Source organism: Corvus kubaryi, unplaced genomic scaffold, assembly GCF_017639235.1.
Source record: "Corvus kubaryi isolate FWS band 111438036 unplaced genomic scaffold, C.kubaryi_AGA036_p1.0 37385, whole genome shotgun sequence".
Classification (NCBI taxonomy): Eukaryota; Metazoa; Chordata; class Aves; order Passeriformes; family Corvidae; genus Corvus; species Corvus kubaryi.
In genome coordinates, this window is record NW_024581127.1 from 34,410,415 (window position 1) to 34,428,802 (window position 18,388).

Below are 18,388 nucleotides of genomic sequence, written 5' to 3' on the forward strand. Positions count from 1 at the left end.
GAAAGAAAGAAAGAAAGAAAGAAAGAAAGAAAGAAAGAAAGAAAGAAGTGCTTTAGCATCAATATTCAATCAATTAAAGGACCATTTCACTGATATCATCCTCATATCAGGGCTGGCCAAACTAAGTGAACATTCAAGGGTAGCAAAATATTTCTGTCTGGTTCTCCTAGCAATGATGTAGGGCTTGTGATCATCCTCATGCAAACCAGGGAGATGGTTCTTGACATCCTTCAACAACTTTGTTTTTCTTTCTTTGGTTTGTACAATTCCTTCTTATACCCAAATTTTGACGTCCACAATGTCATGGCAGAAGAAGTTCCAGAGCTTTAGAAGTGTGAAGAATCATCTTTCTGTGATGGTTTTGAACCAACCCTTTTTATTTTCCAGTGGAAAGAAGGCACATTAGAAGCCTTATCCTCAGGTGGAAGGAGAGCATTCTCAAGTAGCACTGAACCCTTGTTAAACAAAAGAATTAACAAAATCTCTCAATCCCATGCGCTTTCCCTAGGAGAGTTTCACAGGAAAGCTGCTGCCTGCAGGAAAAGTCCCATTGGTGCTTTTGGGCTCTGGCTTTACCAGGTGGAACCCCTGCCCTGGCAGCAGGCACACAGCTCCCCTTTGGGAATAGAAAATCTGTAAATCTGATATGCTCTCCTTGAATAATGGCCTGGTAGCTTTCTAAGGAAGAGAGACCCAGACATGCTTTGCATCAGAAGGAGAATACCAGAAATAATTGATGAGTCATTCTCCCAGGGCAATGAGGGAAAAGAAAGGAAAATAAAAGGGGTTTTGGGTCTTATACTTGACACTTAAAGCAGATTTTGTTTTACAAAGTAAACATACTATAGGTGAAACTTCACTAATAGGATGAAGTTGCTTTGATATCTCACCTGTATTCATAAATTACAGTCCAATCCTCTTACTAGAGACCAATATTCCTTTTAGGGGTAGGTCCAGAGCAAAGTTCACCAAAATTCCATTTTTATTTTTCATCCCTACTAAAATCTCCAGTTGTTTGTCTTCCTGCTCCTCAGGAGGGTCTCTGGAACATCTCAGAAGACAAAGCTCTTGGAAACACCTCTGGGCTGTTGGATTGCCCCTCACCCTGCTTCAGCCGGGAGTCTTTAACACTCCTTCTGCATTTCTAACTCTTAATCCTAAAAATTAGTATCCATTAGTTAGCAGTGCTACAAGATTCATGTAAAATCAAACATGACACAAACAGTAGAGGAAAGAGTCATATGATGTTTTGTTGGAATATCACCTTGGCTTAATTTTAAGGATCCATTAAGAATATTTCTAATACCCTTTAAAAGAAAATATTTTAGAAGGCCAGACCTGACTCTGCAGGTGAAGATATTTTTTCTTACCATGATTAGCTTTTTAAACTGTCTCTCAGCCACCTTAGAGTTTGATAAAAGATTTGGTTAAAGGGTTTTACCTGTGCAAACCTCAACCAGGTCAGCGCTTGACGGAGACTGCAATGATTATGACAATGAGCAGCAGAACGGCCAAAGCGATGGAGAGAAGGCAGCACTTCATCTTCCTGGCTCGTAGCTGAGAGGAGAAAGACAAAGAAATGAATTCATGGAGATTAAATCCACAGAGAAATGTTGTTATTTTTCCACTGGAAGAATGGTTTGGAATAAGAAGCAACATAGAGAAGTTGTCTACTTTTTTGGACTGACTTATCCTTCCATATAATCCAGATTCTTCCTCGTCCATACAATCCACTTTTCTCCACTACTTTCTTGCTGCTTAAATCACTATGTTACTCTAAATTTTCAGGCTTTTCAGGATCAGATTATCTTAATATTACTGCTGCTACCCACTTTCCCTTCCTTTCCTTCCCCTAACTGCTGCAATCAGGTCTCCCAGTCTGCCTTGGATCCTTCTCTAACTGCGTTACACCACTCTGCACTGCACTGCATTTCCCACAGAGCCATTGTTTCCCAGCTCTTCTGTTCTATGGATGTTTTGGTCTCTTGTACTGCAAAAGACAGGCGATTCATCTCTTCCATTGGTGCTCCAAACCCAGTGTTCCATTCCCTCTCAGTGCCCAAACAAGCTGGAGAAGCACTTCCAGCAGGGAACTGTGATTCATGACCTGTCTTCCAGAATCAACCACCAACCAAACTGGTGCTTTCATCAAAGTGTGGATTTCCAGATATTATTTTTTCTCACATTAAAATGCTGTACTGTCCTGCCTCCCTAGCAGATAATCAGGGAATCATCGTGGCTCTCCATCAGTTTTTCAATCATTCAAATAGATACGTTTTCTTTGGTTTGGAAGAGAAAAAAAGGTGTTTTAAATATATCATTCCACGTGCACATGTGAAGAAAGAGCTTCTTGTCAGGTGTGCTCAGAGGGAGTGTGTGAAGGGACACTATTCCCCTTCCCAAACCCCTACTTTGGGGCACAGATTTATTCACACTTTTCCATCAGTTTACTGTGACTCTTGGGGGAGAATATGGGTGGACAAAGGCTCACAGAAATTACTGTGGGGCTGGTGAGGGCCTGGCACAGGTTGCCCAGAGAAGCTGTAGCTGCCCCATCCCCGGAAGTGTCCAAGGTCAGGTTGGATGGAGCAACCTGGTCTAGTGGAAGATGTCCCTGCCCCATGGCAGGGGTTGGAACTGGATGGTCTTTAAGGTCCCTTCCAACCTAAAACATTCTCTCATTCTCTGATTCTCTTTTTTATTTTTTACACACACAAATGGATGTTTCTTCATAGTGGATCCTCACCTGACGCTTTAATTTCCTGAGGAGTAATTGCAGGGCATCCTGAAAGCTCAGCCCATGAGACAACAGACTTGCTACTGCCTCCCCTACAATTTTAACCTTCATTAATTCCAAGTCAAACCAGGAAACCTCTGCTTCAAACTGCAGACTTTCAAAGGCACTTGGATGTCCTTGCCCACTTCTAAAATGTCAGAGCCTGTGTTTGGTCAGCAGAGGATGCTAATGGGTCATTTAGCTTCAAGCAGCATTCTCAGATAGTCCCAATAAGCGCTTCAAAGACTGCACAGTTATCACTTCACATGGCTTTTCCATCACTCCCTTGGCAGAGAGATTCCCTTCTTTTGCTCTTTCTAGCACTACAAAGTCCTAGTCACTCTTATTTTGCATTTGCATAGTCTCTTCTCCATTCCCTTTTTCCTTGTTTTTAACCAACTAAACCATAAACAGACTGAGACTGATCAGAGGGCGGGAGAGATGCAGCCCAGCCTGAATCCTGGGATCTGGTTCATATTTTATGAGCTTGTCCTGGCTGGAAAGTCAGGATAATTATTCCTGTTCTTTAAATATCTCCTAGCAGATTTAGTATAACTGTCCTTCACAGCTGTATATCCCGTGGCAGGATTCTCCTGTTTATTCCTAGTTTTGTTGCATTGGGTTTTTTTCCTTATTTTATATTTCAATAAGGAAAATGTTGAATTCTTTGAATTTCTTTAGTCTCCAGCCATAAATCTGTACATGCTGGTGGAGCAGTAGAAGCAGCTTCTGATCCCTGCCTGAACACATCACCTTTCCTACAGATCCTGAGGAAGCGTGGCAGGATACCATCACCCCAGCTTTTTGTCACTGGGTTAGAAAAATACTGATAGATGAGCAAAAGCAGCATCTCCCTTCACTGCACAAGTGCACACCCTGCTTCAGGAAGGGCCTTGAAAGAATCCCTTCAATGAGACTTGGCACAAAGGTTGGATGATCTTGGAGGTCTTTTCCAGCCTTAATACTCTATGATTTTATGATAGCCCGTGGAGCTCACCAAGCCTGTCCTGTGGAGAGGACCAGCCTGAATTTCTGTGAGCTCCTGGGACCCTTTCCCTGCCTTTATCAGAGGAGAAAGACACAAGCACAGAGGGTGTTGAACAGATCCTCTTCCCCAGACAGAATCTGAGTGCTGTGGTATGGGCACCCTCACCTGAATATTACATAAATATACACCAATAAGCAACATAAATAATAACATTACATCTTAACTCTGCTTATTATCCCTAATTTAGGTTAACAGAATCTGATTGACAAACTGAGATTATAAATGATGCCTTAATGCCTCACTGCCGTTCTTGAGGGAAATTGAGAGACAAAATAAACACATCCCTTTTAATGAGTTTTTCAAAGAGTTTTTTAATAACCCTGAAGTAACCATCACACACTGGAAGCACAGCAACATCAGAAATGTAAGCACTGAGCAGCTGAGACATTCCAGAGTTTGTGTTTTCCATGTATGCATATATGGGAGCAATTATTCCCCTCCCTCTAAAGTAGGATTTCTGCCTTATTCAGTAAGGGAATAATTATTATGCTGTGTGCATCATACATGTTTAGAAATGTTACTTATCTACTCAAGTTTTTTTAGGACATCTATCTAAAGTCATGTTCACACGAGACCATGCAAAGCTTTCAGTTAATGTAAAGATCCTAATTTTTTAATGGGGTTTCCATGACAGCAGATTCCTATAATTAATACTTTTTATCCCAAACATCAATGCAGTGATTAGGTTATATCTATTTCAAGTGGAAGAAGAAGGGACACATTCCATGGGTGAAAGTACAGCTGATCTCAAGAGAGTTCCAGTTTTCCAAAGGAATAAAAAAAAAGAATAAAAAGCAAATGTGATTTATGATACCACACCTTGAATCAAAGTTAATCTACACTTATATGGCAATGGAAAACTGTTTCCAAACATGTAACAGGATTTCTCACCAGGACAAGTTCTTCACTGCCCCGAGACAGACACTACAAGGTTTCTGCCACAATTTTAGTAGTCTCAGAATAACAGAACCACAGCCACAGAAAAGCTGAGGCAAAATTAAAAAAAAAAAACAAAACCAAAACAACCCACAAAAAGCCAAACCACCTGCAAAGTGAATCATTTATTTTACAGCATAATTCTTCAGGGAGCTTTGCATTTTTACAGCATTTCCCACACATCTGACTAATACGCAGTTGATTTCACTCATCTTCTCCCAGCTCTTTCTTCCCTCAGCTGCTGAGGATCCTTCTCTCACACTGTGCATTATTCCTATTCCCTATCTTCCTTGACTTTCCTGGAAGCTCTGAGGCAATGTGACCTCCTCTCAGTTCCTGCAACCACACCCATGGTTCCTCAGAGGGGCATTTTAAGACCATTTTGCCCAGAATCTTCTTCTTGGATTTGGAGCATTCTTAGATGTTTCCAGACAAGATATATCCAGGACCACTGGCACAGCAGATGGATCAACAGCTGAGGGGCACTCTTGGTACAAACAAAATTTGGAAGCTCTTCACTTCAAAAAGTATCCAGAAAACCTGAGGGAATAACTGTTTTGTTGTTTGTTTGTTTGTTTGTTTGTTTGTTTTTCCCAGAGACCTGGAGTTTTTGCCAAACACTTCTGGAGGTCACAAAAATCTATGGCTGCTTTCTCCAGTGTTTGTCCTGTTATATTGCAAAACTCTGTCCACATACAGCAGCTTCTGGAATTTAACAAAACCTCCCAAAAAACATGTTCCTCCCAGGGAAACATGCATCTTGGAACTCACTTTGGAAAACACCAACTCCCTTTAACTATCTGTTAAAGTGAGTGTTTAAATAGAGATAGAGAAGTCAATGCAACAAACAACTTCAGGCTCAGTTTGGGAAAAGTTCAAAGCTACAAGATTATCTTCTGCTGGAAAATGTATGAGAAATAATTATAAACCCACTATCTGATTTCATTTTAATTATCTTAGCTTATTCTAAACCTTGAGTGCTATGCAGCAGCACTGCTCTGGTTTTATAGCTCTGTCCCAACCTGTTGTAAGTCCATTTCCCATAACACCTAGAATTTGTTGACTAAATTGGAGCTAATCGATTTTCTTTGTACACATTCTCCCAAGATGAAAAGGATGCAACATGGGACCAAAAAAATTCGAATCCTGTAGCAAGATGTAATGGCTTTTTACAGCTGTTTTTTTCTGGGCTCTCAGGGTTTTTTAGTAAAATAAGTAAAGATATATTTTAATCCTGACAGAGGCTCTTTAAACACACATGTGAAATAGGAGTGAAAAGCAGGGAAGAAACGAGCAAGGCTATTTAGGGACACAGCTGAGAAGCACTTTATATTGACAGGCAAGCTGGATGTGACTGAGCCTGGAAGAAACCTTTCCCTCATTGTTTCAAAAAATTAAGCTGCAAGTCATATTTTATAGCCTAGAAGATATTTATTTCTTGGGGGTGAAATGTTTAAAGATATTTTAATTATGTCACAACAGATAGTTAAGTAATTAAAACCCATTAAAGCCCATTACGGCCCCAGGCCCAGAAAAGCAAGTTTCATCTTGGAAATTCCTAAGCAAACCATTTACAAGGAGGAAAAAAAAATGCTATCTTGCTAAGGATTCAAAAACTAGCTGAGGGCAAGCATAAATAATAGAAGAGGCTAAAGGAAACTCTTTTTCCAGTATTTATATTGAATAGAAAAAAACCAAAAAACCCCAAAAAATAAAACAAAACAAAAAAAGCAGCATTGAGCTTCTCTACCCTCTGTGGATTTGTTACATTATGGACTGTAAGGCTGGGAGGTTGAGATTTCTCAACTGCCTCCACAAAGGAGGTGAAAATCCCTAGAAACAGGAATTTTAGTTCAGACAGGGATTTGTACTAAAACAACTGCTCTATTCTGGGAACATCAGAGCATGTGACACCACTTCAGAGCAAAGATAAACCCTACAACTTCGTGGCTGGGGCATTTTCTAGGTCTTCTGCAGGAAAAAATCGGGCAGGTTTCTTTTATTAGCTCAATTAATCTCTCGAGTATCCCACCTTTATTCCACCTCTCCCAGGTCTCAGTCCTGGCACTGGGATAAGGATGATGACAGTAACCAAAGAGCTTTGTCCAAGAGGGTTAACTCAAGACCACATGACTCTGTCCCTCCCTCCTGCAGTGTCAAATAATATAAACATTCATAGAAAAATAGGATTGTTAAGATTGGAAAAGACCTTTACAATCACCAAGTCCAACCATCAACCCAGCAAGCACCACCATGTTCACCATTAAACCATGTCCTCGAGTTTAATATCCACAGGCTTTTTAACAACTCCAAGGAAGGTGACTCCACCACTTCCCTGGGCAGCCTCTTCCAATGCTTGACAACAGTTTCTGTGAAGAATTTTCTTCCTAATACCCAATCTAAACTTCCACTGTTACAATTTGAGACTATTTCCTCTTGGCCCATCACTTGTTACCTGGGAGAAGAGATTGACCCCTACCTCATTGCAATCTCATTGCAGGGAGTTTTAGAAAGCAATAAGGTCTTCCCTCAGACTCCTTTTGTCCAGTTTAGGAGAGAGGCCTAGGAACAGGCCTGGAAATACCCTGGGCTTTTCAGACTTTGGTTTTATGAGCAAGACTGTCTTAGAGGAAAAAAGTCAACTTCTTCATTATCACTTCTTAGGTTATTATGGTGAGCAAGCAAAAATCTAGCCATGTACTCAATGCCAAAAGTCCCGATAAGACAACCCATTTTACTTTCAGAGAGGCTTACCCATATTTTAAATGCAATTTTAAAATAATGAACAAATCATGATGCTTTTTTGAAATGAGCTAGGACTGCAAGAACTTCTGAAAGTACAATTCCACTACGCGAGCAAAGAAACCATTGCAGACTAATCTGCTCTGGAAATTTATTTCCTGCAAACCCATTCAGCAGATAACAACAAAAATTATTAAATTTAGCAACCACACAATAAGAGCCTCCAGTTACCAGGTCAGGTCCTTTTAAGGGCCTCTGTTGGGCAATGAAAACCCACCCTGATTAATTTTCAAGTGCTGCTTCCTTTATTGTAAGATTAACAAATCTGTTTGACATAAAATGGTTCATTTTATATGCAAATCTCTGTAGAGAGTTTTGTGACATTAAAGAGGTTCACACAATTTTGTTCACCCTGACCTCAGAGGTCATTTGGAATTTCATGAAAGCATTTGTCTATGCCCTTAATATGCATTTTGAAAGCTAATTTCAGGTCTGCTGGATTGAGAGCCCAGGTTCTTAATTACATTTGGACGTGTTTATACAGAGATGATATTATGAATCTGAAACTGTCATTCCAATGGACAATAGCGGAAGCTCTGCTGAAGGCTGGGGAGTTCTCATGGGAGAGGAAAAGGAAATATTGGAGAAACACAGCAGAAAATCAGACTTTGTAGATGTGTGTACCTCCAAGAATTATGTAAATATACAGAGGGGAAAAAGTCCCCTTGCACTTGCAACATTACTTTCATTATTATTACTCTTATTATTGTTATTATTATTATTAGCATTGATAAGATCCGTTAGCTAAGCCATACACAATCAGCTCTGATAAGAGAGTAAACACTCTGTGTTATTGCAGTGGAAGGGAGGAACCTGACCTTTAACGTGCGTACAAATTAAAACGCACTGACCAAATTTGGTGACCTTTATGGTATAGCTTCCTTATAGAGCCACAATGAATTTGCTATCAAATATCACTGCTTCTGCAGGCAGGCTAGAAAAGGCCAGGAATATTATTAAGCACTTACAGTGTTTTTAAATGAGAACAAAGTAGACAAGTTACATATTAATAAAACCCAGAAGATATGAGAGCAACAGGGAAAGGCCAGCCCACAGCAGCAAGGAAATAGATCACTTGGCTTTGACATATTGTGTTTGGGCCTTCACTTCCACGTCATTTGGACTGATTCCACACTTTCCTTTATGAAGCTGTGTCTGTGTATTTGCTGCTTTCCACTCATTCTGTGCAGTATTCCCATTCCCCATAAGTCTCTTCATTATTCCCTTCTTATTAATTACATTTCTTCACGTATTTCTCTGGAAGTGTTCAAGGCCAGGTTGGATGGGGCCCTCAGTAACTTGATCTATGGGGAGTGTCCCTGCTTATGGCAGCAGGGATGGAACTGGATGATCTCTAAGGTCCTTTCCAACCCAAACTATTCCATGATTCCACATGTTTCTATGCTATATCCCAAGTGAAGCCAAGTGCCATCTACAGATCTGATTCCTCAGCATATCCTACAGCAAGACTGTATTTTCTGCCACTTATTTAGCCAGGGATAACCATCTAGGACTGGATTTCCACACCTGGAATCTACCTCAAAATTAAAAGCTATTAAAAGCTTTTCCTTTAAGCTATTAAAAACTATTCCTTTTAAATTAAAACATGCCAGCCAAATCAAAGAAGAAAACTATTGAAAAATGTCTAAGTGTCCCACCCTGAAAAAGAAAATGGACACATTTTCTCTAGTGCCTCCCTGCTTTGGGGAAAAATCACAGAATCATTAAGGTTGGAAAAGACCTCCAAGACCATCGAGTCTGACCTTTGGCCGATCATCACCTTGCCCAATAAACCATATCGAGAAGTGCCACATCTACTTGTTTTTTGAACACTTACAGGGATGGTGACTCCACCCCATCCCTGAGCAGCCTGTTCCAGTGCTTGATCATTCTTTCAGTGAATAAATTTTCCCTAATGTCCAACCTGAACCTCCCCTGGTGCAACTTGAAGCCATTTTCCCTTGTCCTCTGTAATAAGGAATGGGGAGAAAGGGGATTGTCCCTTTGATGAGGGTGCTCATTTTAGTATTTCTGGGAAATTTGGCTCAGTTTAGGAAAGATATGACTTCTCTCAAACCCTTATTCATGTACACTCTTCACTAGTTTAAAATCTGAGATAATTTTCACCATCTGCCACATCGATCAGGATGAGGATGGCAGCACAATGCTTTCTGTGTTGACTTGCCTAAAAGCTGACAGGGGCTGATGTTGAGCCTGTACACACAGATTTAATTGCTGCATTTTCTACCTTCTGAATGCTTGAATTAGCAATCTTAATATTCCCCTAATACACTTGTTTTTCTAATGGCTGAGACATCATTTGTAATAACACATGATAATGGCTTACATTTCCAGCACGCCTTTCAAGGCAGCAAACCTCCAACGTGATTTACAAATTCACTATAAAGAGGATTATCTTTTTACCAGCTCTGGAATGAAGCCACCTACCTCTGGCAGCTGTCTGAGTTCTACACAGCAAACCCAGCCAGCAATTTAAAGCAGGTAATGACTGGCGTGTGCACCTGAAACACCAGAGACCGCATTTCCCAAATCAGAATTCACCCAATGTAGCAAAACAAGCGCTTATACTTTTGCAGAAACCACCTTGAGATGCTTAAAAGCCCCACACAAGCAGATTCAGAGACAACTGAACTGCCCCAGCAATTCAAACCCGGCAAGGGAGAAACACGGCAAGGGAGCAGAGCAGAGAGAGAATGATTTGACCACATTAAAGCTGTGCAGTGCTCAAAGAAAACCTTCCTGCTGAGCTGTGTTTATTAGTAAGATTATATTATTTTATGAATGGGACTACTTGGAAGGAGTGGAAATGACAGATTTTGGCTCATTATGCTGCCAATCTCAGCATTTTGAGCCCATCAGTTCATCTAGCCTTTGACCAACATCACTTATCAGTTTCTCTTTCAGGGCAGAAAGTCTTAATTCTCAAACCAGCTCAACCTCTGCCCCCAAAAACACTTGAGCCCACCCCCCCCCACAAACTGGCCCCTTTTGCCAACAACAACCAAGTCAAACTCTGCAGAATCTCATAAGGACCAGAGACAAAAAAAGTATTTAGTCTGGCTTAACTCCAGTGTACTCTGATGAGACTCTGGTCCAAATAAGTTAAGAATTTCTCCTCACTACGCTGTGTATAGCTAGAGGCAACATTTTCATTTGAAAATTCTGATAAAAATAATATACTTTCTAAAAGGGTGGAACATCAGCCATGAAGGATCTTTTGAACATCCTCAGACAAATGCAAATGTCAAATAAAGAAAACAAGGGCACTTCCAGGGGGTAGTAGAAAAAGAATCACAGAATCATTTGGTTGGGAAAGACCTCTAAGACCATCAAGTCCAACCATTAACCCTCCACTGCCAAGGCTACCACTAAGCCATGTCCCATTTACACGTGTTTTAAATCCTGCCAGGGATGGTGACTCCAACACTTCACTGGGCAGCCTTTTCCAGGGCTTGACAACCCTTTTAGTTCAGGAACTTTTCCTAATATCCCACCTAAACCTCTTCTGGCACAATTTGAGGCCATTTCCTCTTGTCATATAACAATGTTGTTCATGCTGGAACGGAAAGAAAAGTTCTCTGTCTTCAAAACACTGTGTTCTTGAACTAAAATTTGCCTTCAAATCTCACCAGTAATTAAGATAAATTATCCTCAGCGAAAGTCTTCAGGCACCAAACAACTGAAGGTCTAAGCTGGCCTGACCCTACCACCAGAAGGTATCTGTGTACATCAATAGAAGTCAGTACATTACAGTAACTGATCCACAAAAAGCTCCTCCCAGCCCTAGGAATCACAAGTAAAACTAAATTTTGGAAAGAGTTTCATGAAGTACTGTGCCATTAATGCCTCAGAGTTAGGAGAAGATGACTCTCCAGAGAAAAAATGTCACAGAACCATAACAGGCAGTGTTTAGCGTCTGTGTTGCTGTTAGATTTATTGATGTGGCTGGGAAAAATCTTTTTGTTATTTTGTTTACTATGTCCATTGATTTAATATAGAACATTACTTCCTACAAGCTTTGCTCACCACTATCAACATCACTCCTATCTTTACCACTACTAAAATATTCCCATCATCAGCGTGTCAAGCAGTGGTTGACAGGCACAAACTACCCTGCATTATTTCATAGTGTCATAAAACAGAGCTGAACTTCTGTTCCACTGAATTTTAAACAGACCTCTAAATACAGTAAATTGTTTTGGTTTTTTTTCCTGGTACTGAAATCCAAAGAGTGTAGAAAATATTCACAAGTACCCACCATGTCCCTGCTGCTCCTTTGCACTGTGCAGGATACTTGGGAGCAAAGGACTAAGGAAAAGTGAGGAAATTACCTGGAGTCCAGGCATGAAAATCTTCCTTGTGAAAAGCAGTAAGTTGCGTCCTAGGAACACAAGGAAGGCACACCCCACAGTTTGCCTAATGCAGACTAATAAAAGCTAGTTTACAGCTTCTTAAACCCATTAATACTTTTATAAATGTGAGTCTTCACCTGTTCAAAGTAGAGCTGAGACATAAAAGCTGAGAATCTTTAATAATTGCTAAATGACAAAAGGATATTTCCATTTTACTACGTACTTATGTCTGTCACAAAAAAGAAGTGGATAAAGTCACACCTCATGTAACACCAGTAAGAAATAGAGCTTCCATATCATTTTACTGGGTGGCACAGAATTAAATTTGAGGCAGCTTGATTTTCTGTAGAAGCCACAGAGAACTAGTTAGGTTGTCAAAATATCTGATCTAAGCCTTTGTTTAAAATCAAACAAGTTCTTCAAGGTTTGAAGAGTATTTTGACTCTCTATTGTTTTTTTCATTTTCATTTTTCTGGTGGATTAAATGCACAAATGGCAGGAGGTAGCCTGAGTTGATATTGAACTCCTGACTCCAGGAGAAAGCACAAAGTATTGGAAAATCTTGTGTGAGACAGTATTCTCCTGAGGTTTGCTGCTCAGTTTAACAGATGGAGATCCAGGGAATGTCAAAGAGCAGAGTTCAGGACTTGTAAGAACAGCATTCAAATATTGTAGTGGGTTGAACCTTCAAACCATGACAAACATAAATACAAAATAAATAAATCTCAAAATAGCAGGCAATGAGGGCAACTCTACAGGCAGAGTACATTTTCTCATTAAATTGTTACGTGACCATTTATAAGTAATTTAACTTCTTCCTTCCTCATTTTCCATCTAACATCAGGGATGTGACTTCATTAAATGAATAGAGCAAATATAGTGACACCTGTGACGATGGAGCCATTATTTGCCAAGATCAACACACAAACACTGTTTTTTTTAAATAGCCAGGTTTTACAGGGTTGCGTTTTTCTTTGGTTTCGTTTTAGGTCAACTGTTTCAGCCATTTCTAACTTAAAACCTTTAAAACTTTCTGGGATGAAAGCACTTCATTATGTAGTCACACAATAGAGTTATGGATATGACACTGGAGCTCATATTACAGAGGAATGAGTTTTTGTCCCTTCCTTCATCTCTCAGACAACCATTTTAAGCTCTTGGCATCATCCTTAGATACACCCTAAAGTGGAGTTTTGTCTGATCTAAGCTAAGGTGGACAATGAATATGAAAGCTGAGAATGACCAGAGGTCAAAATGTTTCACTGTTCCTCAATCCCTGGCAATGAGACAGCATTCAGAGCATTCTGAATTATTCACTGCCATCAAAGCCGAGAGTTTCCTGCATCTATGTCAAAATCATTGTGTAATTGCAAATTGTAATGGATTCTGAATAAAAGAGATGATTGTAACAAATAATGGAATATCAGCATTGCTTCACAAATAGCCTTGGAGCCTGACTTTGCTGGTCAGAACCTCTGTCCCCGTGTCTAGGCAGAGTCTTGTCAGCTCTACCAGCACAAAGGGCTTCTTACGTGAAGTGTGTAGGAATAACTCGACTGTGATAGACAACATAATAGAGCTCTGGGAATGTCACAAAGCACAGTGCCAACAGTCTGTCCTACAGAGCATATCAATCCCTCACAGCAATGAGAGGACAGGCTGGAAAAGAGAGAATTAACTTAAATTACAGGTCTATAAGGATGGAAGTGAAAACAGTTTTCATGTTTGAGTTTTATCTCATTGCAAGCATGGAAAGGGGCAGAAAGCAATGAAATGTATTAAATCCAACATATCTTTGTGTTTATGATTTCTGTCATGGTGCCAATTTGGAGCCAGGTTCAGATTAGAAAGCTCATCCACTTCATCCAGTTATGCTGTGTAAGGAACAAACAACTTGTAAGCATTTCCTCCAAGTAACAAAACAGCAGAGAGATGGGATTCTCCAGAATCGTAGAACCCGGGACATGCAGCCAAGAGGCAACATGTCACTCAACCATAACTAACTTTTAGCCAAGGAAAAGAAATTTAAATTACATACCACCTACAGAAATATTCTTAGAGATGCACAGACAACAAATTAATAAACTGCCAACTAAGTTAAGTTAAAAAGGGGTATATGTAGTTCAGTTTGTTACATGGTTTTCTTAAAAATGTGGTGAGTGGTTCTCCTACACTGTTGAGAAGATGAGGACATTAATCACTCTTTAGGATAAAGCTGATCTGAAAATCCTCCCAAACTTATCGACAAATTCTCCCAAAGTCCTGAAACTTGGACTGAATGACTGGTTTGAAGCTCTGAGAAAGTTTCTAAAGTAGTTCTGAGCACTTCCACCTAAACTGAAACCTCCATGGGAGATTATGCCCTGGTGCTATTTGGAGAACAACTCAAAGACAGATATCTCCAGGGAGGTCCCGCTTACAGATTTTTTTTTTGAGGTTGACATTGAAGAAACCAGATATTTTTGAAGAGTCTGGAGAAGTGAAGGGAACTTCTGGACTTGTGAAGTGTCCCAGCTTTTTTTACATGCAGCTGATCAAAGCTTTTAACTCTCCATTCCTTTTCTTCCAGCATCTATGACAAGAGCTTAAATAGTTGAGCTGCACATGGGGAAAAACCCATATAGATATCTGTATGGATGTGTGTACATTTTCCCCTTACTGCTTGTCAGAGCCTCTGTACTTAACATATTAATTTACCAAGTTTAACTTTTTAATACTAGCTCCTTTAAGTCATTAGAGATCCTTTTTTCACTATAATCCTCTTATTTGGTAATCAGTCTAAGCCTGTCTGTAATTTTAAAGAATATTTTAACGTTTCTGGTGGAGATCAAGGAAAGTTTTCTCTTGCTCTACTTCACAAACTCCAACTTATTATAAGTGGTTCAGTGCAACACTTAGACTACAGTTGGTTTTTTGCACTTCTATCTCATCCTTTACAGAGTCATATTATCATATAACTATTTAGACTGAAGAAAAACCTCAAAGATCATCGAGTACAACCATTATGAATGGAAGTGTGACTTTTAAATGCATAATGGCTGTTGAAAGCTGACCAGAGGAGAGCTGGGAGAATGGAAATGGATATGGCAAAGATGGTGGTAATAGCTACTGTAATGTGCTTCAACTGGAAGAGCCACCAACAGACCCTTTTCCTCCTTGAGTCATTCCTAAAATTGGTCATAATGCATTTCTTAATGCTCCTAATTATTTGCCATATGGGACAGTCTTTACACAAGAGGTCTGAGAAGATGAACTGATCTCAAGGCACCAGGCAGATATTACACCATGAGCAACAAACCTCCAGCTACCTCTGACTCAAGTTTCTATTTCTAAAGACAAATAAATCCACCCCTCACCATTATCACCCCTCCTGCTGCTCACTAGATGTGCTTTAACAGCCAGAGAAATCATGAATTCATAACTACATCACATCCCAGCTTGAATGTATCAAGGAAATTCCTCATAATCCCTTTGGATCTCAGCGATGGGGCACAGTGAAACTCACTGAAGCAAAGGGCCACAACAGACTCTGCAGAAGTTTAACAGCTCCCCTACACCCTCTGTGAGCTTTCAAACTGTATACAAAGATAGAACTTCATTTATCCACTTCAAGCAAAAAGCTGTAGACAACAAGCTGCTTATGCTTCTCCCTCAGATCTAATGTTCACTGGGGTAGGAGTAAAAATAAGAAAAGCAGGCAGTGTAAGGGCAGGCCCACATCAACTAATCTCTGCAACCAATTAGTGAAACAATTATATTAGCCAAGCCTTCGCTTCTGACATGGCACAGCTGACATTAATTGGGCCACAATCAAGATAGTAATTCAGGTTAATTGGATTTCCACTGTCAGCAGCTATCAGCTTGTTTCAATATGCTGCTGTCATTTAAGAATAATTAATCATGGATGACTTTATTGGATGGCACTGGTTGACAGCTGATTGTCTGGTGACGCTTGAAAAAGTTGGTGACTGCTTTAGGCCCGGGGAGGGGGAAATCTGGATTCCTTTGGAGAGATTACTGTACTACCGCTGGATGTCGAGACCCAAAATGAGCTGCGGGAAGTGTTGAGCCAGTGATAAAAAGAGTGGGCTGGAGAAAGAAGGAGCTCTTCCCATGGAAACAGTGCAGCAAAAGGTCAGAGGGATGTGCATGTTCCACCACCTTCAGTTATTGTTTGGCTCTTGCTACAGCAGCACAGGTTTCAATAAAACACCCACTGACGTGCTGCAGGAGCAGAAATGCCAACCTTCACCTGGTGTTGCTTTTCTCCATTCATAATAGGCCATTACTCTGTCTAACACTGGATAATATAATTTATTCAAATCTGTTGTCAGAATGTCTGCAAAAATGTCAAGGAACTGATGAAGCCAAGTCTTTATTTATTAATAACTAGAAGAAGAAACAACAACAAAAAAAAAAATGATGCAATTGTTGTGGGGAAGTGGGGGAGGAAAAGCTAGAAATTAAAATGTAAGCCGAAAATAGTTTAGAGTGTTCCATAAGGAGTAATAGGAATACATTATGCCTCTGAAGAAAAAAAAAAAAAAAAAAAGCAATTTAAACTTCAGGAGAGAAAAAGCTTTAGCACCAAGTTCTATTAGACTACATAATTATTCCCCAAAGGGGAAAATATACATATATATATAAAATTAAAGTACGATTTTAGGTTATTCATGACAGAGTGCTAAAAAATCATACCAGAAGTGGCAACACTACTTTGACAGCTGGACAGAGAAAATTTTCCATCAGAAATATGATGAATTTATTGTGTAACTGCCAGAAACCAGTTCAAGATGGATGGAGTACACAGAATCAAATTTCTAAAGGAAAATTCGACACCATGGCTGATGAATTTGGCTCCCTCTTTTTTAGCAAAATATTGGACAAAAAATGATCATGTTCACTGCTCAGCAGAGCACCAATTTCCACTTTGGATATATTTTCTTGCTGTCAGTCAGAGAAGTCTGATGATGCAGAACCACCATTAACCAAAGCTGGGCAGAAGAAGCCATTTATTGTGACTTCTCTTCAAAATGGGTCTGGCAGTGCTGGAGGTACAAGAGACCAGCACACAGGAGGTTTTTCCCTTCTGGGGCTTTCAGTTCAGTGAACTTCTCCAGCATTTTACCTTCTATAATAGCCAAGACCTGGTTGCTTCCTTTACCTTATTTCCTTGGGAAATTCCTGGGTTTAGGGCATGCTTCTCTGTTAGGATGCAAATAAGCAGTCTATAAGAAGCTAGGAAAAATCCTTGCTGAAATCCAGCCTAGCCTGAACAATAGGAAAAAGCATCTACATTTTTTGGCTTTTTTTTTGTGTTTTGTATGACCAGCAGGTCGAGGGAGGTGATTGTGCCCTACTGCTCTGCCCCTATGAGATCCCACCTGGAACACTGTGTCCAGTTCTGGGCTCCTCAACACAAGAAAGGTTTGGACCTCTTGGAGCGAGTCCAGAGGAGGCCATGAAGATTCTCTGGAGACTGGAGAACCTCTGCTGTGAAGACAGGTTTAGAAAATTTGGGTTATTCAGCCAGAAGAAGAGAAGGCTTCAGTGAAACCTCATTCCAGGAACTAAGAGGGCTTTTAAAAAGGAGGGAGAGGGACTTTTGAAATGGACAGATAGATAAGACAAGGGGGAATGTTTTTAACTGAAAAAAGAGATATTTATATTAGATGTTAGGAAGAAATTCTTTACTGTGAAGGTCAGGAGGCCCTGGCACAGGTTGCCCAGAGAAGCTGTGGCTTCCCCATTCCTGGAAGTGTCCAAGGCCAGGCTGGACAGAGCTTGGAGCTGATAGTGGAAGAGCCGGGATAGTGGAAGGTGTCCCTGCCTGTGGCAGGGGGGTGGAACTGGATGATCGATAAAGCCCCTTTCAACACAAACCATTCTGTGATTCTCTGTCTCTGATTCAAACCATGCAGTAGGTGGTTGCCATTTAAAAGAGGACTAATTGGGAATGTCAGTGAACTGCTTTGCTTAGTTCACTGTTGAGTTGTTTGGTTTTTTTTTAATCCATAATCCTGTTAAATCTTATCAAAATGCTTTGTTAAATTGTGGGTATAAATTACTTCTCAAACAGGGAGTTCCTGAATAAAGAGCCAAAAATGCTGCCCTACAAGTGAGGGTTGCAAACAGTTGATGCTTATCAGATTATCTGTGGGATCATTGCTGACAGACAAAAATTGAATCTGAAGCTACATGTTTTTTAAATCTTTTTTTGTCCTTTTACACATATCCTTTTAAAGCAGGATTGATGTTCCCTGTCAGTAGCCTGTAATTTGCAGGAAAGCAGGTATTCTGTTTGTCAGTCCTTTTCCTGCTGCCAAGCGCTCCAAAACTTCTTTGCCAAATTCAATCACATCTGAGAGAGGAGCAGAAGCATCTAAAGTACTTCTGTGTTCAGGATACTTGATGCCTTGTAGAGAAGACACCTCCTTCTCTGGTTAAGCAGAA

General features: G+C 40.2%; 1 protein-coding gene across 11 annotated transcripts in view; it reads right to left on the reverse strand.

Annotated features, from left to right (window-relative positions):
* The window catches only part of TSNARE1 (t-SNARE domain containing 1), a 462,499-nt gene that overhangs the window by 58,641 nt on the left and 385,470 nt on the right, over positions 1 to 18,388 (reverse strand). For all 11 annotated transcript variants that reach the window (XM_042036010.1, XM_042036008.1, XM_042036001.1 and 8 more), the window contains one exon: positions 1,442 to 1,557. In XM_042036010.1, coding sequence (XP_041891944.1) covers positions 1,462 to 1,557 — 96 coding nt within the window. In that variant the 3' untranslated portion in view covers positions 1,442 to 1,461. The remainder of the gene's footprint in view (positions 1 to 1,441; positions 1,558 to 18,388) is intronic.